This window comes from Heterocephalus glaber, unplaced genomic scaffold, assembly GCF_053883595.1.
Source record: "Heterocephalus glaber isolate CG9 unplaced genomic scaffold, H.glaber_assembly_v1.0 deba00001504, whole genome shotgun sequence".
Classification (NCBI taxonomy): Eukaryota; Metazoa; Chordata; class Mammalia; order Rodentia; family Bathyergidae; genus Heterocephalus; species Heterocephalus glaber.
In genome coordinates, this window is record NW_028258324.1 from 27,774,969 (window position 1) to 27,792,369 (window position 17,401).

A 17,401-nucleotide genomic window follows, 5' to 3' on the forward strand; every position below is an offset into this window, starting at 1 on the left:
TTCTGAAAAGATTGACTGCTGGGTGATGTGATTGGATTAATTTCTTTCAGTTTATCTGTCACTTCTCATTTTTTTTTGTATGATGAACATAGATTACAAACTCAAGAAACAATAAGGAAACATTTATGTATTTATTTTTTTGCAGTACTGAGGATTAAGCCCAGGACCTCCAGCATGCTAGGCTAGCTCTCTATCACTGAGCTATATCCCCATTCCTCTTTACTTTTTTCATTTTCAAGACAGGATGTTTTTGCAAATGGGAAGGGGACCAAGAGATACAGGAAGGGAGAGGTAACAGAGGAGAAGGGGAAGTAAAAAATATTAAGATGTGTTATATACATCCATCAACTCCTCACAACAAATGTAATCATTATATACTGCAAATGTGTACTGATAAAAGTAAAAAATATTTTAAAAAGACAGGTTCTTGCTGTCTTTTTAAAGTTTCTCAAGTTGTGACTGTTCTGATGATCCTCCTACCTCATCCTCCCTGGTATCTGGAATTATAGGAATGTGCTTCTATGCCCAGCTAATAAGGAAACATTTAAAACACTGTACACAAAATACATCAATTCTGCCAGAGTGGGCACTATTATCTCAGTAACATTAGGCATACATATGAGATGCTGATTTTGTGAAAAACACATAGTAACTGGACATTAGAGTAGGAGAAAAGACAGCTACAGTTGTGGATATGAAGGTGCTTTGTGAACAGTGAAGCCCTATACACCCACAGGATATTTTGAGGTGGAACCAGGAGAGCTAAAGGATCCATAGGTGCTGAACAGTCACCCTTTTTTTTTTTGCTGGTGGTGGTTGGAGATTGGGCAGAGGAGGCATCATCTCATCTAGTGAATTCAGTCTCAGCTGGTTTTAAAGCCACTCCCGAGAAGTATGGCTTTCCACAGAATCGGCCTTGACTACCCTGGGTTTCGGGATGAAAACTTTTGTGAAAGTATCACAGAAGCAGCTTTGCTTTGTGGTGTGGGGTGAGTACATTTGCTTTCTTACTCACCCTCCTGTTTGTTTTTGCAGGATCACATCTTACTTAGTTCTCTGGCTGTGATTTTCAACAGCACATTTTACTTTCTGGTTGTCAGAGGTTATAAACCTCCTGAGAGGAAAATATGTTTGACAGAAGTTTCCTAAGTGAGGCCCTCTTTTTTCATTATTCTTTTAAAAAGCTCTCAGTGCTATGTAGAATATATGCATTAATTTGCATAAATAAAGAATTGGGAGGCCACCTATCAGCTGACTATATTTATTTCTGAGAAGGGAATCTGCAGTTGCTTGGGGATGAAAGGGGACTTTCCTTTTATCTGTGTATTTCAGATATGGTTTTTTGTTTTTTGGGTTTTTTTTTTGCGGTACCAGGGATTGAACTCAGGACCTTGTGCTTCGGAGGCAGGTGCAGTGCCACTGAGCTAAATCCCTGGCCTCAGATACTGTTTTTAAAAATGTTTTTACATATTATTTGTATTACCTATACTCTATATACATTAAAATATGTTAAATTAAATATGAAGCAAATAGACTTGGACATTTCTGTTCAGGCCCTGAATGTGGATGTGGGGACCCTGGAACTCCCCCGCTGATCTTATTGCCCTTCCACCCTTAACATTTCTTTTCAACACTGGTTTCCATTGTTGTGATTTAAGCAAAGAGCTAAGATACTGCTATAGCACTTCTCTTTCTGTTATTAGTTTCCTGGTGAGTTGTGGGGGGGGGAGTGGGGGTGTAATGGATTAGAGGTATTCAGAAAGGCAGTAAATAAACTAGGAGGCTCAGATTTAGACTGCCTTAATATAGCCTTTAAAAATGTCAAAAATATTGACATTCTGGTTGAATAGTTGAGAACCAGAGCACACTCACCTGTGAGAATCTGTCGTCCCCAGAGTTGTCCTGACCCCACTGCAAATAGCCAACATCACTGCGGGTCAGGATTCCATGTAAGCTCTCTAGAGACTTTCCCTTCTCAAAGCCATTGAAGACATTTGGACCTTCTCTTCCAGTTAAAATCATGTTCAGAACTGCCTAGAAGACATATTTTAGAAATATTCACCTTTTAGGTAGCAGTGAACAAGAACTTGTTTTCTTTTGAAAATTATTAAAATGATCATTTTTTTACTGAAAAGAATGAAATCATGCAATACATAATTCTGGGAAAACATATGTCTAAAGCACTTGATAGAGTTAAAACAATAGTTTACTGACTTCTTGTGTTTTTTTTTTAACTTACCCTGGAACTCCCCCTCTGATCTTATTGTCCTTCCTTAACATTTCTTTTCAACACTGGTTTCCATTGTGATTTAAGCAAAGAGCTAAGATACTGCTTTAGCACTTCTCTTTCTGCTATTAGAGTTTCCTGGTGAGTTTTGTCAGGATATGTCCTAATGTTTTTATACTATCAAGAATATGGGACTCTCAGAAGTAAATTAGAGAAGATTATAATGAAAATTTGGAGGTAGATTCTAATAACCCAAAGTAGCATCTTCTTAATCTTTCAAAGATAACTTGACACTCTGTGCTGAAGGAGTGAATGTACTTACTTAGAAAACAATCCTAATTCAGATTCTACTATAGAAAGGCAGAGTCTTCCCACTCACCTGCCTGCAGAGGAAGCCTCCAGCATGTGGCTGTAACAGATGAGTGGTGGTGACATCCAGATCCTTTTGAAGCCTGCAGAATGGGAGAAGCTATCAGCATCCATTCAGAGAAACAGGAATGTGGGCTCATGGAGTCACTGTTCCTCACACATGCCTTGTACATTTCCACAAGGACTCAGGCTGCAGAAGTAATGGGGAAACTATGGATGCCCATGGGGGAACATTGATAAATGGTAAGAGAAAAGATGCAAACATCTCACACTCTAGAATCCCTGTGTATGAGCTCAGGTGAGACCCTAAGCTCTCTAGGAGTTTTTGGCTCTGTGTGGCAGGGATCCTGGGCTCAGGGTGGTAACATATGACCACATAGAGAATGCTAGCCCAGGGCAGAGCTGAACAGACTGTTCACATGGAAAACACCAGAGTGGCTGTTGAGCCCATTTCTTGACTGCAGAGGGCAGGGGCTAGGGGCTGGAGTCCTATCCTCGAATATACAAGGTCCAGGTGGAATGTGCTTCTTGTTGCATGCAGAAGGAGCTGCCAAGTACTGATATGGAAGCTGTATATTTTTTTTTATCAGTTTATGTTTTTGATACATAATAATTACATTCATCTTAGAGAACTGGCACATATACATATCACATCTTAATCACTTTTATTTGTCCTTCCCCTCTCCACCCTCTCTTTTCCCATCCCCCAATTCCCTTCCTATCTCCTGTATATGTTCTTGACTGAATCTATTCATCAGACTGGAGGTCACGTTTTTCTGTGAATAACACCTAAGAACTTGGATCAGGATTGGTACATGCCTTGATGTTATGCAGTATAACTCAGGGCAGTGTTGCCCAAAGTATGGCATGATTTTAGATGGCATAGATATGATCATTTACAAATTTTAATAGTGACATTTTTATTTTAGATGCATTTGATCTTTTATTTATTAATGCTCAGGAAGACATTCACGTATAGAATGTTGTTTGGAACAGGTTGATATTTAAATGTATGTTGATTTAAAAAAATTGTTGAGCAAATAATAACATAGGCCATAAAAATATGATAGTGGCATGTATAAGACAAGTATCAGGAACACTGTTTTGGGGCTTATAATTCTTTTCTGGGGAGCCTTCTATCTATTCTCTGATTCTCAAAGGGTAGCCTTTCTTTCAGGGCCCAGAAGAAAGTTCACTTCATTCAGGAAGCCTTCCTTGAATACTTTATCTGCTAAGAACCATCTATCCACCCAGCACCCAGAAGGAAGCTCCCCCGCTGCCATCCCAAGCTCCTAGGGCAGAGAAGCTGAGACACATGGGTGCCAGAAGCACCCACCCTCCCCGTGGAAATGAGAAGACACATAAACAAGCCTCAAAAACAGATCACCTACAGCAAGCCCAAAGGGAAACGAGATGGAACAATCTGATACTCAACCACCTGGACTCTCTCAACTGCCAACAAATGAAGATCTGGGAAAAATGAAATCAGAAATAATTACTCAGATAACAGCAAAGATTGTGCTCATGGTGCAAGACATGATTAATAAATCTAGAGAGGACACAGATTAAAAAAATAGAGGATCTGAGGAACATGATGGAATCTCAACATAGGAAACAAATGGAATCCATAAAACAGATACAAACAGATTTCCAAGAGATTAAAAACTCCATCGAAAGTCTACACAGCAGAATGAACCAATGTGAGGATAGAATTTCACATATAGAAGATAAGATTGCAATTAGTGAGGAGGAAAAGAAAAATTGCTTTAAAATTGTAAGGGAACATGAGAAATCAATCCAGCAGCTGCTAGACGATGCAAAGAAGAATAGCATAAGACTGATCGGAGTCAATGAAGAAAGAGGAGAGAGTGCAGATGACATAAAAAAAACTGTTCACAGAAGTAATGGCAAAAAACTTCCCAAGGAGGGGAAAAGAACTTGACATACAGATAAGTGAGGCATATAGGACTCCAGCTAGGCTTAATCAAAAAAAATCTACACATAGGCATATAATAGTTAGGATTCCAGAAATCCAACAGAAGAACAAAATTCTACAAGCAGTGAGAGAAAAGAAACAAATCACAAACAAAGGAAAGCCCACCAGAATCACAGCAGATTTCTCAATGCAAACACTCAAGGCAAGAAGAGCTTGGAGTGATGGATTTTAAGCCCTAAAGGGAAACAGCCTCCAATCCAGATTGATGCACCCTGCAAAACTATCTTTCAAAATTGATGGAGAAATAAGATGCTTTCATGATAAAGAGCACCTCAGGAACTTCATGAATACCAAACCAGCACTCCAAAAAATTTTAGATAGTATCCTAGGAAAAGACAATGAGGATCACAACCCCAGGAAACCCAGCAGAATGAATCCACTGGGCATGAAAAGTTAAACACAAAGGGGGAGAATCCAACAAAAAGAAAAAGTCATGACAAGGCTTTTAAAACTTTTAACTTCATCTCCCTAATGAGTGTATAATTCAATCTTGTTATTGTACTGATTAGTATTTTTCTGATTCTAGAGTTGCACACCATTCCTTGTGCTATACTGGCTATTTATCATCTTCTTATGTCTACTTTTTAATTGGGTTGTCTATTAATGAGCTCTGGGAATTTTTTGTATATTCTGGTCATAGGTTATATGTATTGTACATATGGTCTGTTTAAGGACTACTTTTCATTTTAATGATGTCATTTAAAGTTCTAAATTTTGATGGAATCTCATTTATCAATTTTTTTCTTTTATACATCATGTTTTTTGTATACTAGGTAGTTCTTGCCTACCCTGAATTCATAAATATTTTCCCTTATAATTTCTTCTTAAAGTTTTATAGTTTTAGGCTTTCTTATTTAGGTTCATAGATCCCTTCAAGTTATTTTCATGTATGGAAAAAAGGGTTGAGGTTAATTTTTTATATACGGATACCAGGTGTTCTAGTGCCATTTGCCGAAAACACTATCTCTTCCTTAGCTCTTGAATTGAGTTTATATTCTATAAAATGCTTATGTTAAATAATCCTTCAAAACTCCATGGACCATATATGTGTGGTTCTATTTCTAGATTCTCTGTTTTATTCCAATGATCTCTATGTCTTTCCTTACTCCAACACTGCCTTGATTACTGTAGCTTTAGAAGAAGTCTTAAAATTATGTACTAAACGTCTTCCAACAGTTTTTGTTTTTGTTTTTAACTTTTCTAGGTCCTTTGTACTCCTACATAACTTTTAAATTTCAATATCCAATTCTTCATTTATAGCAAGTATGCACAGACCTGAATTTTTAATATAACTTGTGTTTTCTAATCCTGCTAAATTCAAGTACAATGTCTAGGGGCCCCTAGAGATTTCTTAGTATTTTCTCTGTAGATGATCATTTCATCTACATATAAAGATTTTGCTTCTGCTGTGCTAATCCTATCCTAGTTGTGTCATTTTATTGCCAGACTATATTGATGGGGCCTAGGTTTCAAAGTTTAATGGACAGATAAAGAGTAAAGCACATCTGCCCTTGTCCCCCACCTTAAGGAGAAAGCATTGTATCTTCTCCATTCATATAAGGCATTCTCGCTAGAAGTATGGAGTACATGTCTTTAATCTGTTGAGAAGTTTCTGTTCTACTTCTAGTCTCCTGATAGCTTTTACCATGAACAGCTGTAGAATTTAGTCCAATACTTTTTCTCCAACTAGTGACAGGATCATATGGCTTTTTCCTTTCCTCTGTTAAAATGATGACTTTTGGGGGTGGATCTTCCAATGCTGAACCAACACTGCCATCCCTATAACAAAACCACTTTCTACATCCTGCCAGATCTGACTTCTAATAGTTTGTTTTGTTAAGCAAATTTCTATCTATGTTCATACTTTTGTCTTCTATTATCTTTATCCAGTTTTAGGATTAGCACAATGTTGAGTTCCTAAAATGAGGGGAGAAGTGTTCTTTCTTTTTTCTGTTTTAATTATTTGATATAATTTATCAGTTAAAATGTTTATGAGCCTGCTGTTGTCATATAGGTAGGTTTTCAAGCTATGAATATACTTTCTTTAATAGGTGCTATTCAAATTTTATATTTCCTCCAGAGTTAGTTTCATTAATTTGTCTTCTAAGTTACTTCTTAGAAGTTGTCAAATTTATTTCAAAACAGATTTTTGTAATATGCTTTCTATATCCTTTTAAATTCTGTAAAATCTGTGGTAATGTCTCCTAGATCTTAATATTGTAATTTTAAAAATGTATAACTGATATTGTGTAACAGGAAGAAAAGGTCTAAAAGAGCAGGGAATTGGGAGGGGTAGGGGAAGGGAAAAAAGGGAAAGGAAAAAATATGAGAAGAGGAAAAAAATGGAAACAAGGTCTTTTCAAATAGGGAAGGGTGGAGGGGATGAAGGGAGGGCAAGGGAAGGGGAAAAAAATAAGAACCAAGAGACTCATGTAATGATACAAGATCCCAATGATGAATGTAACTGTATTTTATACCTAAAATGTGCCAATAAAGTTAATGGGGGGGAAAAAAAAAAAGAACCATCTATCCTCTGGAATCCACTAAGATTCATTGTCTTTCCGTCTCATTTGGGAGGGCAGGCACCACCTAGGACTTGTCCAGTCTCTTTAAGTACACATTTTGTTTTTCCCAACCTGGAAAGTATGTGGGGCCAGTGATCAGAGTCATATCTTCTCTTATTTTTACTTCCTAGAGTGCTAGGAACATTGCTTTCCACATAATAGAGACAAAATAAATATTTGAGGATATATTTTATTATGGATCTAAATAACAAAATTTATTTATTTGACTATTGATATCTGCTTGCCTATCCATATGGTCAAACCACCTACAGAATAAGACATGTTAACAGAAGAGCATCCACTAAAAAAAAATAACCCTGGGAGATGAGAATATTTTTTAACCCAAGAGTACATCATTCATGTGATCCCAATCCTGTAGGAAAGACATGCACAAACATTGTAAAATTTACCTCTCAAATGTTCTGGAGAAGATCAGGCTATAAAGAAACAGGATGACACCATGGCTTCCTTCCCCTTTAAACTGTTTGGGAAACAAAAGAAAAGCACTTTTGTTTAAGAGCAATGTATGTGTGTATATTGTTGAGCATGAATTCCCAAGGTTCACAGTCTGGAGAAGTCCTCACCCCACCCACTTGTTGAGAGGACAAGTCTCTCCCTACCTCCTTACATCATCTTTTTCACTCTCTAGTGTACTCTCCTTCCTTGCATCATGCTTACCAATCATCCTCTTAGTCTTAACTTCTATTCTAAGGGTGGGTAGCTTCAGTAGACTATAAAGGACAGAAAGAGGTTGCTGCTTCCTACCTGCTTTGCTGCCTTCCTGCCTTCTGCCTGCCATGAAATGTTTCGCCTCTCTGATGCCCCTCTGCCATGCCAGCCTGATTTGGAGCCAGCCTATTATGGGCTGAAATGTCTACAAATTGTGAACCAAAATGAACCATTCCTCCTTTGACTTTGGGAATCAGGTAGTTTGTCTCAGCAACAAGGAAAGGTAATTAAGACAAGGAGTTTCTAGGGGATATTAGTTTCTGGGCCTTTTCCAGTTTCTAGATCATCCTTATCCTTTGGGTCATAGTTCCCCATAATCTAGCCTTTTCTTCCTCTGCCTTTCTCATCACATCTCCTTCTCTATTTTTCTTGCTACCTTCTTTCTCTTGTAAGGATTCCTATGATTAATTAGGCCCATCCTTATAATCCAGAGTAATCTCCCCATTTCAAGATCCCATACACAAAATTCCTCTTCCCAGGTGGGTTTCATATCCACAGGCTTCTGTGGTTAGGATGTGAATCACTTGGGCTACACAATTTATCTGATGGGTATAGCTGCCTTCTGCCTATCAGCTAATTGAGGATATGGGAGAATATAGGCCCAAGGTGGCAAGATGGAAAAAGCCCCAAATCCAATTTTTTATGTGGAATTTTCTAACATCCACTAATTCAAATATTAGGAAACACAACCCTGTGTGAACTAATGCTATAAATAATATATAGTACTGTATATATATTAGTGTCTTAGGGCTGTGATAACAATTACCAGAAATCCAAATGATTTTAAACAATCAGAATTTATTCTCTTAAGTGGTGGAGGCTAGAAGTCTGGAATCCAGGTTTCAGAGTGGGGCTATGCTCCCTCTGCAAGCTCTGAGGAAGACTCTTTATGCATATTCCCAGATTCTGCTGGTTGCAGACAATCCTTGGCATTCCTTGGCTTGTAGATGCATCATTCCAATGTCTGCCTTGGTTTTCCCATGCTATTCTTCCTGTCTCTCTCTATCCAAATTTTTCCTCTTATAAAGACACCAGCTGTTGGATTAGCCCATTCTAACTCAGTTTGACTTCATCTTAACTTGATTACATTTGTAAAAATCCTATTTTCAGATAAGATCACATTCCCAGGTACTTCAGGTTAGGACTTCAGCATATATTTTTGAGGGGACACAATTCAACAATTCAGCTGATTACATTAGGTCTCCTGCTCACAAGCAGCCCTCAGACCTAGCTTGAGATCTCTGCCTAAATAGGATGGGACACATGACAGATGCATTTTGATAGTGAATGGGGTTTGGTTAAGGGATATTGATCACAACATGCACCCTCAGCTAGGGGTGATGCTCCTGAGAGGAATATATATGCCACTAAGTTACCCCTTACTCACCAAATGGAGCTAAACTTTCCCTGGTGAGACTAACGTGGCAGGCAGCTTGGGTTGGCTTGAAACAGATGGCTCTTATGCCAGCCTACCTGCAATTCAGAGTGCACTTCTGCTTGGGAACTTTATTATTTATCCCAGCTCTACTCAATCTTTGGATTAGCCTATGTGTAGCTCCAGCTCCCATCTCAACTATAGCTACACTTAAGAATCTCTTGCAGGTCTGGTTATTCTTCCTACTGAATCAGACACTCCCAGGTTTCAGTGGAAGAGATGGAAGACAAAGAGGGAGAGGCTTATCTTTTTTTGCCAAAAGGGCCTTCTCCTAAATGGATCCTTTATATATGCATAATTTCATTAAATGTCCTGTACTCACAACAAAGAATCCTTAAGCAGGTTCCTATCTTAACATTTCACGTCAAGGATATAAAATCTTTCATACAAGGTTCATTAGTTTCATATTGTTACTAAGACAAATTACCATAAATTTAATTGCTTAAATTGAGGCTGGAGGTGTAGGTCAGTAATAGATCAATAGATCATGTATAATACTTAGTATATGTGAGCCATGAGGTTCTGGATTCAATTTCTAGCCCAAAAAGGAAACCCAGAAAAAAGACATTTCAAAAAGCTTCAATAATATACATAGTATTGTCTTTTAGTTCTAGAGGTTAAAAGCCCAAAATAGGTCATATTGAGCTAAAATCAAGATGTCAGCCAGACAGTATTCTTTCTAGAGACTATAGGAAAGAATGTGTTTCCATGTTCTTTCTGCACAAGTAAGAAAGGCCCTCCCTCCATTCCCTGGTTTATGGCCCCCTCTTCCATATTCAAAGCCAGCAACAGCAAGTGATATTCTTCTTATCGCACATCCCTCTGACTTTCTCTGCTGCCTTTGCCTTCCACAATTTAGGGCCCTTCAGATTATATTGAGACCATCTGGATAATTCAGGCTCATCCCCTTATTTTAAAGTCGTCTGATTAGCAATCTATTTCTCCTTTGCCATGTAATGTAGCATATTCACAGTTCTTAAGGGAGAGTATGGACATCTTTGGGAATATCATTCTTCTGCCTGTCACACAAGTTAACAACAAATCCAAGAGAAGGTGGGGAGGTATGCCTGGGAAAAATTTGTTTAACCAAGATCATATAGCTGGTGTGTGGCTGAGAACTCATGCCCAGGTTTTCTGCTTCTGTAGCCTTTGAAAGCAATGAACTAGTGAGTTCCACTGATCATACTCCCCATCTCCATATACTCTAAAGTTGTATTGCTTCATGATTATCCTGCTAATTATCCTTTACTTTCACAGGTAGATTTCTGATTATTTAGAAAATCAGCTTTCATTTCTTTCTCTGCAGATGAGCCTTTTAAAAGCACCTTCCATTTTCTACCATTACTGCCTACTACTTTGTCCTCTCCCCAGTCTAGAGTGGGAAAGAATCAGTGCAGGAGTAGACATCGTATGGAAAATGCTATTAGAAGAGGTGAAACAGGGCCAGATCTTTTCAGGCCAGAAGTCATTCACTTGAAGTTAGTGTGAATGGTTGTTCTGGCAGCTTAGACAAGGGCTTCAGCTTTCTACAATTTTTGTTTTTTATCCATTAGATGAGGCAAGACTCATTTAAGATCTTCAGTTCCCACAAAAGAAATCCTGGTATGTGCCCTCTAAAGTATTCTCTGGGGTTGATTAGCCAAGGAAAAAGAGGCATTTGTAACTGGGTCTCTGTGTGATCTGGCCTCTTTCTATGTTGTAGGGGGAGAGAGGCAGACTTCTTTCTCTTGTTCCACCCTTGCTTAGCCCTCAAAATGACCTGGTTTTCTTAACAAGCATCATTAGAAATACAGTTCATAAAAGAAAGAACATTCCTGTAAGATCAGTTCAACATAAAGGAATTATATCAACATTTAAACACTTACACATTGTAAATGATCATAGATGAATTTCTCAGTGGCCTCTCTCTCTGAAAATTCAAACAGCTGGAGCTATAAATCAGGAATAGAGATAAAAATCAAAAAGAAGATGAAAGGTACCTTTAAGAGATGTCAACTCACTGTTATTACCTCAAGGGAGTTTTTTGTTTCATTATAAAGTCACATTGCTAAGAACTGACATATTATCTTACACAAAGCCATGTAAAACATTCATGGTAAAATTGGGTGGCTACCAGCATCACTTTTATTTTCTTCAGTTTTTAAGTCACTGTGATATCTTAAGCCATGAAACCATAAACAGATTTTTTTCCCTGATAGGTACAGTTTAGCTGTCTTTAAGACAGTTGATATGGAAATGTAGTATGTGATGATTTCAGATATAGGATATTCTTTTTTTGGTATCAGGGATCGAATTTGGGTCCTTGCGCTTGTGGAGCAGGCGGTGGCACCACCGAGCCACACGCCCAGCCCTAATAGTTTACTGTTTTTGTTTTTGGTTTTTTGATACCAGGGATGGAACTCAGGACCTTGCACTTGCTTGGCATGGTGCCACTGAGCTAAATCCCTGGCAATAGTTTACTTTTCCTTTTTTTTTTTTGGTACCAGGGATCGAACTCGGGACCTTCCGCTTGCGAGGCAGGCAGCGGCATGACTGAGCTAAATCCCAGGCCAGAGATATAGGATATTCTTAATCATGGTGAATTCTGGAAGGAGAAATTCACATCAGAACTCTCTATTTTGGCTGCATGGATCACTGAAAGCCCCTGGTACTTGCCTGTTTGGAAGAGCTCTCTGACCACAGCAGATACTTCCAGGAGCGTCGATGTGGCTCTACCTCCATTTCCACCTACACAATCAGGCTTCATTTGCTCTTCATCTTCAGGGTAGGAGTGCACTTACTTGTTCAGTGAAATCATCCCTGGAGTAATCAGGAGTTGAGGTAATGTAAGTGTCCTCAGTGACAAGACAGATGGTGGCCTTCTGAGCTGCTCCTGTGTTCCATAGGATGCCAGCCAGTGCCAAAGCCAGGGCTTGCTCCTGCTCAGGCTTGCTCAGCTCACATAAACTGCAATGCAGGAGGCAGGGAAGGAAACCAGTGGAATGAACAGCCAGGTTCTGGGACCTCTATTTTTAAGTTTACTTCTGAACACAGTGGGTGTCTATTTGGTTCCTTCATCAACCTGCAACATGGGAGTGTCATCAGAGGGTTTGGTCCCCTTTGCTGTGACTGCAACTCTAGTCCTCATGGCAGGGAATACTTTGTCTTAGCAAACTTGGCCAGTCCCATCCTGTGCCATCTCACCCTAGCTAGTGCTGACGCTGTTCTCTGAAATGTACTCCAGCAGGGATCAGCTCAAGCTCTGTAGCACACTAACATGCCTTTTCCAAGCTCAACCCTAAATTATCCTGGCAGTTTAATCTCTCAGATATCCATCTTTCAAACCTTCTTCCCAGAAGGATCCCAGAACATTCTCTCTATGTTCTACCTCCATGCTTCTTCTCATTCACTTGTGCCCTTAGTGTTCATATCTGTCCTTTTCACTTAATCACAGCCTACACCTCACATAAGGTCTACTTTAAGTCACACTCACCTACACTCACCCAGCACTCACTGCATTCACTACTAAATATTCACTATATCACCTTGCTTAATTGCCACAATAATCCTCTAAAGTATTACTGTTATTACTTCCATTTTAAAGGCGAAGTAAGTAAGACACAGAGAGGTGAAGTAGTTTACCCTTGGTCATTCATCTTTAAAGTGAGAGAGCAGCAACTTGAGCTCAGACCTTCTGGGTCCTGTGTCTGAGCTATTACTCTGTGCTTAGTGCTCTGAGTCTCTCCAACCTTCATGGGAAACATGAGCCAGCCTTTACACAGTAGACCCTCGCTCTGATTTGTTTCTAAATATTTACACTGACAGCTGTGGTCTTTATAAAGAAATGTATGTTAGAGGTTATGAATGAACTCAGCAGTGAGCTCAATCATTCCTGCTCTGTGGTACAGGTAGAATGAGATTGAGATGGAGGGCTCAGAGAATAACTGCAAAGGGAGGAGAGGGGGTGCATGGTGAGCGGGTTCAGCAAGGCTGTATGGAACATTGCTTGCTCGGAGAGCAGTGACATTACATTTATTCAATATCTGCCACAGCACATATGCTGTGCTAAGTGCTGTGCATTGATGTAGCCAATATGTGTACCTGTGTGTTCCTTTTGAATTTCTTAGGATCCCTTTTACTCAGATGGTGGACGTGTCCCCTGCCTGCTTTGGGTCCTACTGCTAGTCACTTTCAACATTCTCCAGAGAATTGGAGCCACTTTCCTTGCCCAGAAGTGACTAGGAGTGATGCTCCCTTCTCTATTGGATGGCCCATTGCCGACAGCTGGCTGGCCTGGGAGGTGCCAAAGCCCTGCTCCCTTCTCTAAGGTAGGGCACAGGGTGCCTTGCAGTTTCTCCAGCTCCACCTGGGATCAGGCTGACATCACTGGGAACCATTTCCTTCCTTTGCTATTTCTCCTTCCCTGTCCTGCTTCCCTCACTGCTATAGTTTAGATCTAAATGTCCCCAAAAGGTCTCATACGTTTGTAAGGCGGCTAGATCATGGGGGGCACCATACACACCCGTGGATTTATTTATTGATGAGTTCAATAAATAATTTACTGTTAGGAAGTGGAGCCTGGTTGGAGGTGAGTCACTGGGTATGTGACTGGAATGTTGTGTTCTTGTCCCAGGCTCCTGCCTTCTCACGATGCTTCCTGGCTGCCATGGGAAGAGTAGCTGTGCTCATCCAGGCCTTTCCACTATGCTGTGTGTGCCTTGGAGCCAGCCAACTTTGGACTGAACCCACTGGAATCTGTAAGCCAAATAAACCTTTCCTCTTTTAAGTTGCGGATGTTGGGTATTTTGTTCCAGGGAAGGAAAAATGACTAAAATACTCACTCTCTCACAGGTTTCTCCTAAGGGCACTTCTGTAATAAATCACCGACATAAAGAAGTCCCACTGCTTCCACCGAACCTGGCAATTCATGATCTTAGAATATATTACACATTTAGTTCTGGTTTTGGGTGATAACTTATCTTGCCTGAGGGCAGATGTATTTATATTTCCTTTAATATCTAGCACAGGGCTCTGCTCATGATAGAGGTTGTTAATATCTAATAATAAGATAAATTTGAATAAGTTTCAATTGATTTTTAAAAAATAAAGCAACTATCAGACATTGTCCCTTGGCCTGGTTAAATAGGAGGACAGAGTCCTCATTCTTGGGTTTCTTTTCACTCCTTTGGCTCCCCCCTACAATTAATGAGGTTAAAGCTCTGATCAGATATGGACAAATAAGCCCACCTGAGACCTACTGCTTAATTTTGGTCTGCTGTAGAGCATAAAACCTGTCAACCCTATTCCTGTAGCTGAACATTCAGAGTGACCCCAGGAGAGCCCACAGCAGTGACACAGTGCAGCTCCTTGCACGGAAAAAGCCCTTTCTGTCTTAGGAGGCAGATTTCCTTCCCAACACAATCTGAAATTTTCAGTTGTGATTATTTAGAACATAAAGATTCCTGTGAAAGAGGCCACTCCTTTAAGTACCTCTTACCTTCGAAAGTTACAGTCTTTCCCTTTCCTGATAAATAACAAATATTTGATGATGAATCCTTGTACAGCCATCTGAATACTCCAGGCACCGTCCTGAAATAGAGAAGAGGAAGCAAAGCAAAGCATAAAGGCTGGGGGCTAGATCTATAACTGTAGTGGAGCTACTGGGGACAACATGGACAAAGAGATCTCTTGAAAATGGATATCATTACCTATTCTCCTCTGCAGGCTTTTTTCTCCCACCATCCCCCAGAGCTGGCAGCTGTGGCTGGGCACCATTGCCAGGCTCAAAAGTGGAATGATAGCCTCTTTGTGGAGCCTTCAGACCAGTGCTCGGGGATTTATGTCCTCCTCCGTTCTTTCATGACTATGCCCCTGCTTCATATCAGACTTTTGGATTTGTAGGAGATAAGGAACTAGTTAGCTAGCCCTTGGAATTTAAGTGTGACTAATGACTGATGATATGAATTATTGATATTTCAAATAAGCCAGAAATAAGTTTATAGATTTCCTTTTGCCTTCTGAATCTTCAGGATGCTTAGGAGTTGGAAAGAAGATGTAGGAAAAGTAGAATTTGGAAGTGAATGGGGAGAACAAGGAGAAATTTGTTATAACCCAGACAATGTGCCATAATTTTGGTCTTTTATCATTTAAAATTAGTTTATTATACATGTATTTCTACATACATTTTATAATGAAAATATGTAGTCATGTGGATGTAGACGAGAAGGAGATACAGAAAAGGAAGATGATATTAGGAATTTTAAAAGATTATGATCTGGCTTTACCTTTTCTACTTCCAAAGTAAAAGCTAGGTCAGAAAAAGGATCATGGAACTTGAAATGAGCCTTTTTCCAGTCATAGCCGAAGACATGGGTAGTATTTCCAAAGAGGCTCTGTCGAAGCTTCTGAAAAGAAGGGAAATGCATGATTCAACCAAAGATAATCCTTCCAAGATGTAGGATCATAGAGGTGGGCTTTTTTCCCTTCTATATTCAGAATTATATATTACCGTAGTACCCAGTTTTAACTGTATAAAGTCCTGGGCAAAATATTCACATCATGTTCACCTCAGATCATTGTGTCTGATTTTGTCCCCTGAGTCCCACCTTCCACTGCTGACCATGTGCCTTGAGGTCCACCACGTGCTGTTGCTCTGTTCCTATGCCACTTGTCTTCATACCCATGACTCTATAAGCTCCAGTTTTTGTTTTTTTTCTCTTGATCCAGAAAAAAAAAGTGGCAGGACCTCGTGTTTCTAGCCCAACTACAATACTGATTTCAGTGATACTAAACACATATTCTTGTCCCAGGATCTCTGAAGTTTTCCTGAATACTCTATAGCACACTGAGATCTGAGAGGATTTTTTTGGAACCTCCAAGAAAAATAAGAACAAGTCTTTATAAATCAGACTCAGGAAGAAAAATGGAGTCCATTTATAATTTAAGATTTAGCAATCATTTAGCATGTGCTAGGCCCTGTGTGAAATATAGATCTGTTAAAAGTCTAACACCCTGAAACTACACACAGGACAGAATGTGTGAAGTTCCACAATATAATAAAAGCACCATGAGAAAGAGGGAGGGAGACAACTTCAGGTTGATTTACTCAGGAGGTCTTTGAGGAAGAGGCAGCATTTGAACTAAACTGGTAAGTGGCTTCCAGCACATATTGAACATTTTCTATGTACTAGGCACTACATTAACTTAATTCTATGAAATAGGTGCTATTGCTGTCTTCCTTTTATCCAGATAACGGAATTGAACCCAGAAAAGATAAAGTATTTCCCTTAGATCACACAGCTTGTAGAAATAGCTGGGATTTACGCCCATTCTCCTGAAACTTCCCTACTTTAGTCCTATAGGTATCATCTTTATGTTTTCTATCATTTTTGTGTGTCAGTCACCACTTGATATTTTTTATTAGGTCGGGCTACTTTTTGTAATTTAAAAGGAATATTTTATAGTACTTCCATAAATGAAGATCAAAATCACTTTTCATGGATGATTTTAAATATACAGTAAAAATCAAACAATGTTATAAATTATAGCTGGAGACTGTAGTTGTCTGTGACAGTCCTGACTGGGCCCTTCCCTATTTATGATTTAAATAGGGCAAGGAATGTAAGAAGTATTAAAGAGACGTGACTGTGCACTGCCCCTTACTGAGTCTTTCTGGCTTGCCACAGTAGAGAAAGGGATAACTTTCTCTCTGGGTGACGCAATGATCTGTAATCTGTTGCTTAATGTCACATCCCTAAAAGCATACTCTGCCAGCAGGGACACACACTCTGAGAAAGATCACATCACAGCTTACTGCTCATAACAGTGTCAGGACAGAGAGGACAGTGAGGACAGAGAGGACAGGTGGGATAGGGCCTGGACAGAGAAGAAGCTCTGCGCGTGTGTGTCGGGAGCAATGCTACACCATTTTAGGGAAAAATCATTTGGTTAGCCTAGTTTTCTTGCCTATAGCCCAGCTATGGAATTCCAAGACATAATTCCATTTTGGCCTCCTATCACAACTGAGACCTCAATGATCTGGTGATGGTGTCATTCTCCAGGACAAGAAACATCCTGGGAGCTGAAAACATCCTGGGAGGAAC

At 39.6% G+C, this 17,401-nt stretch overlaps 1 protein-coding gene across 1 annotated transcript in view; it reads right to left on the reverse strand.

The window, feature by feature from the left end:
- The window catches only part of Mindy4b (MINDY family member 4B), a 35,997-nt gene that overhangs the window by 10,412 nt on the left and 8,184 nt on the right, over nt 1-17,401 (reverse strand). Inside the window, exons 4-10 of the mRNA XM_087186342.1 lie at nt 15,584-15,703; nt 14,797-14,888; nt 12,101-12,266; nt 11,186-11,251; nt 7,567-7,637; nt 2,607-2,679; nt 1,873-2,034 (exon numbers count right to left, since the gene is read on the reverse strand). Coding sequence (XP_087042468.1) covers nt 1,873-2,034; nt 2,607-2,679; nt 7,567-7,637; nt 11,186-11,251; nt 12,101-12,266; nt 14,797-14,888; nt 15,584-15,703 — 750 coding nt within the window. The remainder of the gene's footprint in view (nt 1-1,872; nt 2,035-2,606; nt 2,680-7,566; nt 7,638-11,185; nt 11,252-12,100; nt 12,267-14,796; nt 14,889-15,583; nt 15,704-17,401) is intronic.